This window comes from Geospiza fortis, unplaced genomic scaffold (assembly GCF_000277835.1).
Source record: "Geospiza fortis unplaced genomic scaffold, GeoFor_1.0 scaffold181, whole genome shotgun sequence".
Taxonomy (NCBI): Eukaryota; Metazoa; Chordata; class Aves; order Passeriformes; family Thraupidae; genus Geospiza; species Geospiza fortis.
In genome coordinates, this window is record NW_005054412.1 from 1,460,797 (window position 1) to 1,474,442 (window position 13,646).

At 39.6% G+C, this 13,646-nt stretch overlaps 1 protein-coding gene across 2 annotated transcripts in view; it reads left to right on the forward strand.

The window, feature by feature from the left end:
• The window catches only part of STARD13 (StAR related lipid transfer domain containing 13), a 289,660-nt gene that overhangs the window by 172,302 nt on the left and 103,712 nt on the right, over nt 1–13,646 (forward strand). The window contains exon 1 of one of the 2 annotated variants that reach the window (XM_005426362.2): nt 96–342. The exons of the other annotated variant lie outside the window; for it this stretch is intronic. Within the exon in view, the coding sequence (XP_005426419.1) occupies nt 174–342 (169 nt within the window). The 5' untranslated portion in view covers nt 96–173. Of the gene's footprint in view, nt 1–95; nt 343–13,646 lie in introns of those variants that run through there. 2 annotated transcript variants of the gene reach the window in all.

Here is a 13,646-nt window from a genome sequence, read left to right on the forward strand (position 1 = left end):
GGCTGCTGTGCTGGAGCGCTTGGCCCGCGCGGATCATGTGGGAGAGCCGGAATCCCGAGCTGTAGTAGGTCTTGGCACTCCTTTTGCGTTTAAAGCGCTCGCTCCTCGCAGCTCCCTGGGGCTTCGAGCGTCCCTGCTCTCCTTGCCCTGATTCCGATCAGGGGGCAGCGGCGATGCTGAAGCAGGTGCCCCGGGCGGCGGGCACCGCCTGCTTGTACCTGAACGCGGTGTCCCCCGAGGGCCAGGAGCTCTTCTGGCGCTGCGATCCGGCCGCCCGGCGCCCTCCCTACAGGACCAGCAGGATTCTCGCCCGTCACCAGCTGGTGACGAAGATTCAGCAAGGTGAGTTGCTGGCAGGAGCGCTCCGCAGCCCGGCGCTGGCACAGGGTCTGCAGGTCTGCTCTTTCGTAAGAGAACAGGTTTTAATGCCTCGTGTTTCAGGCTCGTTTCCTGTCTCTATTCCAAATTAAAGTGGCTAGAGACAGGGCTTGAAATAGTCATTCATACCTGTTTCCACACATACACACATGCACCGACCACCAGGAGACAAATGCTAGTGCATGATTAGCGATTTAACTAAGTTACCTTTTAATCATAAACTACTGTGGCATCTTAGGTGGTGAACTTCGTCTTGTCGGACTGTCTGAGCAGTTACTGGCTCCAGCCCATCTGCTCTGGTGGCTACAGGTCAAACCTGCCCATGGTAACCCACAAAAGAAGAATAGATGGTCACCCAATTAAAAAAGAAGCAGAAGTCCAGTGCAACTGGAAGAAGGCAAATGGGATAACATCCTTTGGAAACAAGTGTGTGTAACTGTCAGGGCATTAGAAAATCTGTCACATATCCTTAAAAATAATTGCTGACTTGGCTTTCCACAGCTGCTTAAGCAGTTATCTAAGCAGTCATTACAAATGTATTGATTTGTTTTTTTCTGAATGTCTGTCTATGGCACTAAAGCTAAATGCAGATTGGCCCCAGAACAAATCCTTTGGCCTGTGCACACAATTTAAAATCATCTTCACAATGGCTAATGCAAAGATAAAACCCCTAACCAACTGTACCGATTTTTCTGGATTAAAAAGCAAATCAATACACAGTTTTGTATTGATCATGGTTTTGTATAGAATCTTGTTTTCAAGAGCACTGGTTTCCAAAGTGGATGTGGTCCTACATGCAGAAAAATGTCACATTAAAAAAAAAATCCTGATGATTAAAGCCACTTTCTGGACAGCTTGCAAAAAGGTGTTTGATTCTGCTAACTAGGGGCAGGCATGGAGATAACATCATTCACTTTCATATCTGGCAAATATCACAGCAATTGGTGTGAGGCTTTGACCAGCAGCAGTTAAATAGAATGGCTATTTTTGTGTGTTGCTTTCCAGTAAGATTCTTTAGATCTATGGCTGTCAAACTCTGGCAGAAGTACAGAATATAATGATGAAATTTTATTGCATTTATAAAGAAAACAATGCATAATTCTTTGGCTACGTTTAAAAAGATGAAAAAGATAGTTTCTGTGGCAATTGGGAAAAGGTAGTTGTTTGCAAGGCAGTCTCAGGAACTGGTCATGTTTGAAGGATACTGGTCCTCTCTGCAGCTCTGATTTCAGGAAGGATATTATGTCATTCTGTGTACCCAGTGTATGGCCTGGATTGAATGGAAAGAAAGGGTAATTTATTTCTCTACAAGTTTATTTGAAAATGTTTTGGGTGCAGTGCTAGTACCAACTTAGTGTTCAAACAGCATTAACTGAGGATGTGGTGGATTAACACACCTCTTCTACCTGTCATGGTGCTGTTTAACATTCTCTCTTGTAACCTGTAATCTGTCCAGGACAGCCAGGGCTGCCAAAGCCAGCCAGTGGTGCTGAGACTTTAGAGAAGCTGCATGGTGGGAAGTTTCAAAGTTGTAACTTTTCTTCCTGCAGCTTGTTGCATGGATGGTCAGTCTGTGGTGCATGGCCTCTGCTCCTCTTTCACAGCTTTCCAACCTGTTCTGCACAGAGCTGTGGAGATTATATTTGTATAGTACCTTGATCATGTGATGTATGTTACTGTTCAGTATATGAAATATTTATGTATTTTGGGTCACTAAGAATAAATGCATCATTGTTTTATTGATGTAAACTGGGGACAGGATCCACTGCTGGTCGCGTGTCAGTTCATTAGCAGTAAGGAAATTATGTGTGAGATAGATGCTGATGTCTGACTGTAAGCCCATATGTAGGCAGAGTCACATCTAGGGAAAAACCAAGGCACACATTTTTTTCTACAGTGCCCTAAGTTATGACTTATAATTTTCATACAAATAGTTCTGTTAGCAATACCAAAAAATCTAAGCCTAACTAATATAACACAGTTTGAAACCTCCAGTTTATGGTTTGGATGAAAAACCTAGATCCATCAATCCATCACAAGACTTTCACCAAGTTTTGCTGGGTCAGCATGTCACTCTCTCTGCTAGCTTTGTTCAGACTGTAAGCAGTGTGAGGGTGCTGGATCATTCCCCATCCTCTTCACAGAGGGTATTGGAAGAGTACTCTAAAATGGATGGAGTTATCAGGCTGTGCTTTTAGAGGTGAATGACTTCTACCCTATTAACCAATGGGATTCATAACTAGCAGAGTGCCACAGAGAAACTTATCAATAATATATTGAAAAGTAGATTAGGAGATGCAAGATGAGAACCAAAACTTGCTTTCAGTCATTCAGTTGAGTAAAGTGCATAAATCATTATTTAGTTGCTTGAATTTGTCTATCTTTGAGTCATACATTTTAAGGCCATTAAGACAAAGTAATTGAGCATAGCTACCCCAATTCTTGTGTTAGCAGTTCTCCAATCTAATAATTTGAATTGTGGCCTATGTTTAGAAAAAGATCCAGCCTGCATTTTAAGATTGTTGGAATGGTGAATCCTGCCTTGTTAATCACTTTGCTGAAAACAGATCTGCCACATGTTTAAGTGCTAAGCTGCCCTGGGGCTTGTTTGAATACCTGCTCTCTGCTGCTTACCCAGTTATTTTTCACTTGCTCGTTTTCAGACTGGAGGCACCTGAAGTAGGGTTGTTACATCAGGGAAATTTTTTCCTTAGTGAATGGAATGTTTTACAAAATTACAACATATCCAATTTACAATGTATAAAGCAGTCAAAGCTTCCATTCCTGGTCAGTAATGCAGTGTGATACAAAGTGTTGCACATAGTGCTAGCTTTTCAGCTATTAGCTGCTTGTACTGTTCTAAACTATGCTAATTTACACTATCATGTCGCAATACAGCTTTTCTTCCTCTCTGAAGACACATTTGCTGAAGACTATTTCCTTTGTATTTTCCTTTGGTGTTAGTTAAAAATAAACTAAATGAGTCATTAGAGGAATTATACTATTTAATCATTTCTAAAAAGAAAATTACCACAAGGGAAATGACAGGAACCAGACTGTTATTTCAATCAGATCATACTTTTGAAAGTCCTAAATATTTAGTTCATGTACACCACCAACTCCTTCAGGCAGAATTATGAGGCGGCCTGTGAATGTGAGTGGTAATTATCTGTTTGGTATTAAACAGGTAATTTCAAGGCGTGATCTTTTTGATGATTCCCTTTCCCCCACAAGGCCATTCATTTCCACACTGAAGGGGACACATGCCTCAGCGTAAAGGAACAGGGTGTAGCATGCTTGGTCTGAGGCATTTATTCAAACTCTGTATGCAGTAACTGTATGAGAATTCATTAACTATTACTCATGTTTTCTTTAAATAAATAAGGTGGTGGCTTTCAAGAATTTATATTACATGAGTCACAAAGTTGTTATTTCTTTTACAGTGCATTGCTAAACTCAGTGCAGAACAGAAAATACAAAAAGTAGCTGTAGGTAAAAAGTAATGAAGAATTAAGGCTATACCCTGAAAATGTTCAATTGGACTGTGCAGTACAGGTAGAGTGTAAGTGAAGGTGAATGAAGCCACATCTGCCCCAGCATAGACAGGCTGGTAAAGAAATGTTCCCTTTCATCTACAGTAAAATTAGATTCTTTGCCTGCACATTCAGTAAGACAATAATATGAAGAAACAAATGAAAATAAGACAAATTCCTATTCTCAGTGAGTAAATTCCTGCCCACAGTGTGTAATGTCCTGTGATTTGTCTCAGTTTATGTCCACAGGCAAGAACAGTTGAAGGAGATTATTTGATGAAGCGATATTAAATCAGACTTACAACTTTTCAAGGCAAACTCTCCATTCAACACTCAGCAAATGTTTTATATTCTTATGGGTTGCAATTTTAGTTTTGATCTTGTATGTCTACTATTATCTTTGGTCACCTGGATTTGTCTGGTTTGAGCAAGTTTTAGAAGTGCAAACAAATGCTCTTTTCTGTCTTATAGTCTTCTCTTTGTAATTAGTTCAAGGTGTTTAATTCTTCTATTTTACTAAGCACGAGTAGAATTTGTGGAAAGTGTTACAGAGGTATACAAGTGACTTGGAAAAAATGATACAATTCAAGTGACTTAAATTTCAACAATTATTGTACCATAAGAGATAATATGCTCTTGTATTCAAAAGGAGAACGGGGAAGTCATGTAGGTGAAAATGCTGCAGTCACAGGGTGCATTAAAAAAGCTCACATAAAATTCCTGGTATGCACACAGGTGTGGATTACAGGATGGGAAATGGGATACAATTAAAAAATTAAAGACTGTGAGTTTGGCCAGACATACAAAGAGGACAAAATACAGTTGTTCAGGCAACCTGAACCATAGCCTTTCTCATGTTCTGGATGCTGGCCACTTTACCTGCACATGTTTAAACCTCACTGACTGAACACAGAAAAGGAAAAGATTAACTAACAAGATTCAGCCTTGGTGGTAATGATACAAACACCCTCACTTAGGTCATCTCTGACCAGTGCTGGAGGTCTACTGTCTCTTGAGTCTGTAAGCTGGGAAGTCAGGGCAGCAGCACCTTGTAGCCACTTTTCAGCCCCTGGTGCCTCCTCATGTGGTGCTTCTGTCTATGCTCCAGCCCAGACACACAGGAGAGGACAGAACTGGGGCTGGGATTGCCCAGAGCACTAGGAGGAACATCCTTAGCTGCAGAGACCTTTGCAGACCTCAGCTGGGACATGGTCCACCTTCCTCCACCATTAGATATGTGTGAGGCAGGTGTGTGCTGACAGCAAAGGGATCTTTGGGTTGGTTTTTTCATACACTCTTTAAGGTCCCTTAGAAACTGAGACCCTATCTCACCTGAAACTTCATCATCATCTTTTCTTCCTTATACCCGCTTTCCTCAAGTCCTTAGATCTAGACTTGAAGAAACTAGACTTCCTCAACTAAATAATAGGATTTTTAAAAATACTTTTATTATGTACTTGTACTCTGAAATGGTTGAAGTATTTGTGGTAAACTTTAACACAAAAAATGTGAGCATCCTTAGAGGTATTTATAGGCTCAGAGTGCCCTGAGATGTGTTTATATTAAAAGCAATATTGGTATAAAAGAATGCAGTCCAGCTAATTAAAGTTTTAAAAAGTTCTTCATAAACAACAGGACATTTAAAAGGGAGAAACCTTCATTGGAGCCACTATCTGGCAAAAAAGTTCAAATATGTAACTAGAAGTGGACTGTGTGGTACTGGAGATTTGATTCAATACTAGTGACTATTTCTGGTCTTAAAGCTTCACAGCCACGAAATGTCAAAGGCACTTCAGCTGACACATGCAGGTTGGACACCAAAAAGTAAATCTTGGCTCTTCTTATAAGTTAGGAGACTTTTACTCTCAATTTCACTGAAAGCAGGATTTCAGCCAAGGTGAAATCTTAACTTGAGGCTTTCTTATTTTGAAATTGTGAAATGAGCAGCTGTAGTTGTGCTATATATCTTCTGCACTGATCATGGAGGAGACTGAATTTCATATTAACCCCATTGTATAAGTAAAGGCAGTAATATTAAAAGACATTTAAGTCAATATATGCAAGATTTATGCTCAATAAATGAATCACTAGAGTAATAATAATCAGAAGGGGAAGTAGTTTAAATTTAGAAGGAGTGATAAGTCACTGTGGCATATAAAATGCTATATAACAGAAGTAAAATGGAAATTACTCACAATAGTTGATTAATTAAGAGAATATGTATATAGCATTTTTGTTACTCAGTTTCTTATATCTGTATTTATACAGAAATCTCTGAAAATAAAGTGCAGTATTTGTACCATGAGCACTGTAAATGTTAATTTAAAAAAATCTGCAGTTTTACGTTCCAAACAGATACTATTATTTCTTGGCAGTAGATAGTTGTGTGCTTTTAATTTTTATTCCTGTGCAAGCTGTGTAGTCAATGATAGCATCTTAGCCTCACTCATTTTTTTAAATCTTATTCCTATCACAAGATATTCTCAGATGTTTAATTGCACTTAAACAAATATATGAGCTGTTTCATATAGGGCATCACATATGTTTGGACTGGTGCCTAAGGGACTGGGCAAACAGGACCCTTGTTACTAGGTTATGAAACAATTGTCTGTAGTTGGGTTTGTTACACCTTTTAATAGCTGCTTTTGAGGGTAAATTGATGAATTACATGTCCTGTTAGCTTGATCCAGTATAATACAAGTTGTGTCATTTCTTATTTATACTCATTTTATAGATAAATAAATGTGAGCAAGTGAGAAACCCCTCATCTTTGTGCCTTGTGGTGCACTTTTTGGTTAAAAATCTGAGGAGTTTCCCCTTTCAGGTCCAGTTTAATGGGTCAGAGAAGAACATCATAATATGGTGGGAGAGAGGAGGGCTCAAGCACCTTGAGCTGGACTATTTAGAAGCTGTTGAAGAGTAGACAGTATTATTCAGAGGACTTGGGAGTATTTTGGCTTGGCTGAAAAGGATGTGTGTGACTCAGTTTGAAAATATCTTATGCGTTTTCGCCTCTCATTTGTTACAGGACCGAGTTTAATTCTACGGGGAGAAAACAATCCCTCCATAGCAGTTCCGAACACATGGGATTTTGACTAATACAGACACAGGGATGAACAATCCTTGCGATAAGTTAGGTAAACTTGACAAAGTGACTTGGTTTAAAATAATGGGCTGTGCAGTACATCTTAAGTAAATACCATCTGCCAGGCATGGAAACTGCCTGCCTGGAACATACCAGACATTTTGCTTTCCAGTCAAAGCCCTTTGCCAAAGAAGGACTCACTTCTGCTACTTACTCAGATGAACCTTCCCCTGTGCTAAAGGAGCAAAATAATACATCCTAATAATGTCAACTGGTACTGTTTTAATGAGGTAGATGTTACAGGCCTTTGGCAATAGTTGTGCTCTCTTTTAATTGGCTTTTGGTTGAAGGAAGGTCTGTTTGTGTGAGCAAAGTTTTCAGGATTTGGAACCAAAATTTCTATCTATTTATTGTGATTTCTCTCCTTTAGTCCCAATGGCCTAGAGGGTGTCTGATTTTTTTCCCCCTTAATGTGTCACTAGTGTCTTTCATGGTTTGTTTATTTTATTGATTTTGCCGTGCTTGTTTCTAGTCCTTCACCACTTGAATGGTTTAGGAATACGGATAAAAGCAGTAAGTTCAAATCGAAATCTCTAATTTAATTCTAGCTTTTATCCTCTTTTGTCACAAACACACACCCACTGGCATCCAGCACCCACCAGACCTGCCATTTTCTGGGAGATTTCTCAGCTTCCTTCCTGCAATCATTTGCAGGAAAATACGGCACCCTCAGCTTTCAGAAAAAGCAACACAGCTTTTACTGCTGAATGGGTTGGGAAGTGAGGATGGTGGTACAGACTTTACTCCTGTGTAACACTTCTCTGAAAAGAACTATTGCTTCTCCAAACCCCTTAGTACATGCTGAACCATGTGGTTTTTCCCTAGATCTCTGACAACACTTCCCCCTTCCTTATTGCACGTATCCTTTGGGCCAATTACTTCAGTGTCCATTTATCCACGTTATTATCCAGAAACTCCTGCTTGCAGATATTAGGTGTTAACACATCGCCTTCCTGTGTTGGTACAGCAGTAAAATGTCCCTCTGAGTCTGAGTGGGCATATCTGTGCTGCTGAATAGAAAAGATGGGAGAGGAGCTTGAAGTACCCCCCAGGCTGCAGAGCAGATTCTCTGGCTCTGTTCTGGGCTTCTCCAGCTGGCTCAGCTCAGACTAAGCCCCAGAGAGGACTAGTTATATTACTAGGTAGTGAGGACATGAGGTGAGTGATGCCACTTGACCAAAAAACAAGAATCAGTCTGTGTTTAATTTAGCAGTGTAATTGTAACCCCTCTTGCCACTGCCACAGAAGGTGCAAAATGAAGAAAAACCTTGCTCACAAGGTCTAAAGATCCAATATTAAAGTTTCTACAGTATAATCCTCCAAAAGAGGTAATACAATTTTTAATGCTTGAAGTTTCTGATGAAAATATGCAAAAGTAAATGTATGCTGTCATGGAGTGCCTTTTCATTCCTGCAAAAATGCAGAAATAAATTCTGTTAAAAAGCCAAGTACTTAAGTAATTTTTATTATATCATACTGTGAAACAGACATTTCCTATTAGCTAACCACACTCCCATCCTTCTCCTTTTGAAACCAGTTTCCCAAATCTGTGTAAGGTCAGAACTTGCAAAAACTATTCAAAATAATTAGATCATATTGCTGATCCCAATAACTGCAACATCATCAAGTGTCCTTCCAAAAGACCCAGGATTTGAAAAGGGACCAGAGATGTAAGATGACTCTAGATTTGAGGAGGAAGCAGTATCTCTGTCAACACTCAAATGGCACAAGGGTGCCATCTTTCATTCGTATGAAGGGCACAGTCCTTTTCCATCGCTTCAGCTTCAGGAAACACAGAATGTTTCATTTTCCCTAGTCCCCAGCTGATATGGGAGTGGGAGTCTGGACAGGACAAGACTCTCAGAGCCACACAATGTGGCTTTTTCATTATATATTTGGCAAACTTTAATGTTCTGCAGGATGAATCTAAGTTTTGTGTCTTTAATTGCATCTGATGGCGGCAGCTGAATATCTAATCATTTTGTAACTTCAGAGGTAATGGCTTTCTCTTCCTGCAAACATTTATCTGAAGGGAATAATGTAAAATCCAAAAGTTAGTGCTTGGCACAGAGGGTGAGGCAGTAAGTCCTTGGCTTTAATTTTTTTCCTTTTTCTTTTCATTTTTACAGCTATATTTAGATGTATTTCTGACGACATTTTAAAACTGCCACCCTGTCAGCTTCACTTTGTTAAAAGTGTGGCAGTCTGCCTAGGTCTTATCCAGAGTTATGAGTTTCTTGTCTCTTAAATTCAGCAATATCTGTCTTAAAAGTTCCTTCCAAATCAACAGACTGAGATATCAGAATACTTTTTCCAAAACTTATCATTCGAACTGCTGATTCTGCATTAAAGCTAAACACCCTTGCCAAAACCTGAGCCATGGCAGCAAAAGCTGCATTTCATACTACTGCCTGAGTGCTGTAGCCTGCATCAAATAATACAGGCACTGATTCGTGGCCAGGATTGCTCTGTCTTCATCCAGTGCTTCATGCTGAAAGCTGGAGCTGTCTTCATTGTGGTGATGGCTGATCAGACATGGCATTAGTGGTGCTACCTGGGGAGATGAGTGGCTGCAGTTCACCCTGAGGCCATCCCTCCCCAGCAGCCCTGACATCCTCCTTGAAGGGCCATGGGTGCCAGCAAGAGGCAAAGGGGTGCCCTTGCACTTGCACATGGGACAATTGTCAGTTCAGACTAAGAAAGTTCTGTTTACCAGCAGCTTCTGAAGGAAGGAAGAGATTTCCGGTGACATTTTAATTCCCTTTTATGCAGAGCTATTTTTAGACAGTCCTGCTGCCAGTCATATCAAATTCTTTGTGTCTTTTGAATTTTCACTGAACTGCATAATAAGCGTTTCAGCTCCTTGGTGCATAATGGCAGTGTTATTTGCTGAAAGTCTTATTATTTCGAGTGGCCTCTTATCTGAAGATCAATTCATTAGTTCTGGCCTCTGAAGTTTAAAATGAAACAATTGCAATTGCTAAAGAAAAAATTAAATTACATTTTGTTTCAGTAATACTTATTTTCTCTAATGTTGGGTACTGAAAGTCTATTTTAAGGCTGACAAATCAGATGATCCATACATATTTCTGGGCTGTAATCTGACCTCTGACATCCACAGCTTGTCAAGATGTGTGAGAGAACTGGACTATCACTGAGGGAAATTTAGTTCCTTTTCTGTTATTTGGTTTATCTTTTTAGTCAGAGAGTGCAAACCAGTTTCCGCCAGATTCCAGATGCTCATGGAAAGCCACCAGCAATGAGAATGCAGGGACAGGTCATTTAGGTTACTTAGCTAAGTTTACTCAGCTAAGTAATTAATTATAAGTTACTCAGAAGTGTCTCAGACCTTTGAAGTTGCATTGTTCTAGCAAGTTGAGTTTTGGACCATTTCTGTGGAAGACTTTGGTTAAGAAAGTTGCTCTGTTGCCGTTGGATTCTCATTGGGCATGGGACCTAAAAGTTGTTGTACAAGCAGGAAGACAGTTTTCACCTGCCACCAGGTATGATATTATGTGAAAATGATATCATAATATTTTCTGTAGTCTGAAGTCGTGGAAAATCCCCCATCTTGCGTCTTTGGTGAGGATCAGTATAAAGCTATCGGCATTTTCATGGTTGCTCTGCAGAGCCACTGACTCCCACACTGGCAAGGCTTTTTACAGCTCCATGGTGCCTGTGAATGTTTCTAAGAACAGAAAGTTTTCAAAAACACTGCCAAGACCAATAGAGAGAGCTTTTAAAATGCAATCTGAATATATATAGTACACAGAATTTTAAGGATAAGGACACAAGTAGTTGAGTGAGTAGCTTTTCTTGTTCAGCAAAACATTTCCGTGACCAGAATGCTTTCTTCCTCCTGAGCACCTGAAGCTGACAGTTGAAAATTTTCTGGTTGGTTTTTAGAAAACTTATGAAAACCCAAAACTGTAGAATAATTGTCTTAAGTGAATATTCAATAGACACAGCCACAATCCATTTAAAGTGAATCAAAAAAGTGCCACTCATTTTTTTTTTAAGTATTCCTTATTGACTCTGTAGCAGCTGGAAAACTATAGCAAGTTTTAATTATCTTCAGAAAACAAAAAGCTCCCACCAACACATGCTGGTTTTTATCAGCAGCTGTTGTATGCTGACATACTCTTTCAGCATATATGAGACTCAGCTGTCCTAAATAATCATTGTAAAATGTAAAATAGATTTATAGTGATGTTAATTTCTTTTTAGATATTTAACTACTGATGTAATTCATACTGAATTTAGGTCTGCTTCTTTGTTTAAGCTAAAAGAAAATTATTTAAAACCAGGATTAATATTTAAGAGGTGCAAATAGCTTGTACCAAGAGTTTAAAATATTGAACTGTCGTGCATTTTTAAGAATCCAATAAAAATAATCAGATTCCCTTTTGTCATGCTTTTAGCATTTGTCTAAGTGTAAAATTTGACTTCCTGCCTTTGAGTAACAATTACTGCAACCTTATGGCAATGAAAAAGTTACAAATTAATTTGCTGATTTAAGGGAAAATCTTTACATGTCATCCTTTTATTAGCAGAAGTGGAGATCTTCATGGCAGTGGCAGTTGTCAAATCAGATGCTGCAATTCTGTTTATTGCATAATTTAACAGAGTTTGTTTTTTAGTGGCACTAGTGTACTCTTCAGTCTGAGACACCAATAAATACATGTGACATTTATGCTTCAGAAATGTTTAGAAAGACACATAGGTATGGTAGGGTTTTTTTTCAATGTATCTTGAGCCTGCATCTTCTCTAAAATGGAAAATTTGTGATAAGCTCAATTTTCCATTACCTTATATTCTCTGTGATCTATTTTAATTTTGCACTGGAAAAGTACAAAAGATATCAGGCAATCTGTAAAATGTGTTGTTGGCACCAAGGCAATTTTAGCCCATTTCTTGTTCACATGAGAGATTGACAGAGATTTGATGGTTTCCATTCTGAGGCTTAACCTGGAGGGAAATGTTACATTCAGCAGACTGGACTCTTGACATTTTAAGAAGTCCCTTAATATGGATTAAAAATATGCATGAGACTCCACATAGTTCTATTTCACTGAAATGACTATTGACTTTTGGACTTGAGTTTTCACCCAGTCTGTTTTTAATCAAACTGCAGTCTACTGAAATACAGTTCAGGTTCTAGTTTTAAGTAGGACTTAGGTGACATTCACTCAGGCTGTGTCTGTGTGGATGCACAACGACTTCACACCAGCTGGATAAGGCACAATATTCTTTAGAGACCCGGAGTTCAGATCCCCAGCAGAGAAAGACATTGTGCTGAAACAAAATATCTCTAGTTTGCATAAAAATAATACATATAGGAGCATCAGAGTAGCACCACTAAGTGTAAGAAATAATCCTGGTTGTAGTCTCACGTTCAGAAACGTGATTTTGTGTTTGATGTGTCTGCTTCACTGAAACATCCTAAAACACTCCAAAACTTCAATGTTCAAGAGCTGCTCAGGCAACAAGACTAAGAGCTGTACAGAATCACAGAATAATTTAGGTTGGAAGAGACATTGGGAGATCATCCAGTCCAACTCCTGCTCAGAGCAGAGACAGCTGGATCAGATTGCTTGGGACCTTGTCAGGTTTAGTTCTGAGTTCTCCAAGGACTGATATGCAACTTCCACACGTGCTCTGGGCAACTTATGATGTTATTTGACCACCTTCATGGGGAATTTTATTTTATTTTATGCCTAATTGGATTTAAAATTCTGCAACCTTGTTTCTGTTGCCTTTCATCCTGCAGCTGTGTCTCTCTAAAAAGACCCTGGCTTCACTTTCCTGTTAAGTAGATGAAGCCATTAATTAGCTCTCCAAGCCTTTTCTCCTTAAGGTTAACAAACCCAGCTCTGCTGATCTGTCTTTCTATGTCAAGTGCTTCAACCCTCTGCAGGGCTTCATGTGATATGCCCATGATATCCTTGTGCTTGACATCCTTGTGGGAACCCCAAAATGAATGGAGTAGTCTGTAGTTTCACAAGTATAGATGACAAAAAAGCAATCATGTACCTTGTTCTGCTGGCTGCATTCTTCCTAATACACTAGCCTAGGGTGAGGGTGTTATCATTGGCCAAAAGGGCAAATTTATGTTCAATTTGTTGCCAACAAAACCTAAAGGACTTTTCTGCAAGGGCCGTCTGTCCAGTTAGCCCCAGTCTGTCTGGTTGCAGAGGATTATTCCATCCCAGCTGCAGGACTTACGTGGAATGTGTGAGGTTCCTGTCAGCCAATTCCTCCAGCCTGTCAAGGTCACTTGAAGAGCAGCTCTCCAGCATCTCAACCACTCCTCCATGGTTTGGTATCATCCACAAATTTGCTGAGACTGTACTTTATTCCATCATCCAGGTTGTTATTAAAGACATTAAACAGTATCAGCCCTGAACCATTGCCTCAGGGATACCAATAGTAACCAACAACCAGCTGTACTTTGTATTGCTGAGTAAAGGCTGTGAGACCAGTGATCCAGTCATCTCCCTCACCATTTGCCATCCATGTAATCTATGGTTCACTTACCTGGTTTGGCTATAAGGATGCAGTGGGACACCAAGTTAAAGACAAGCCTCCTT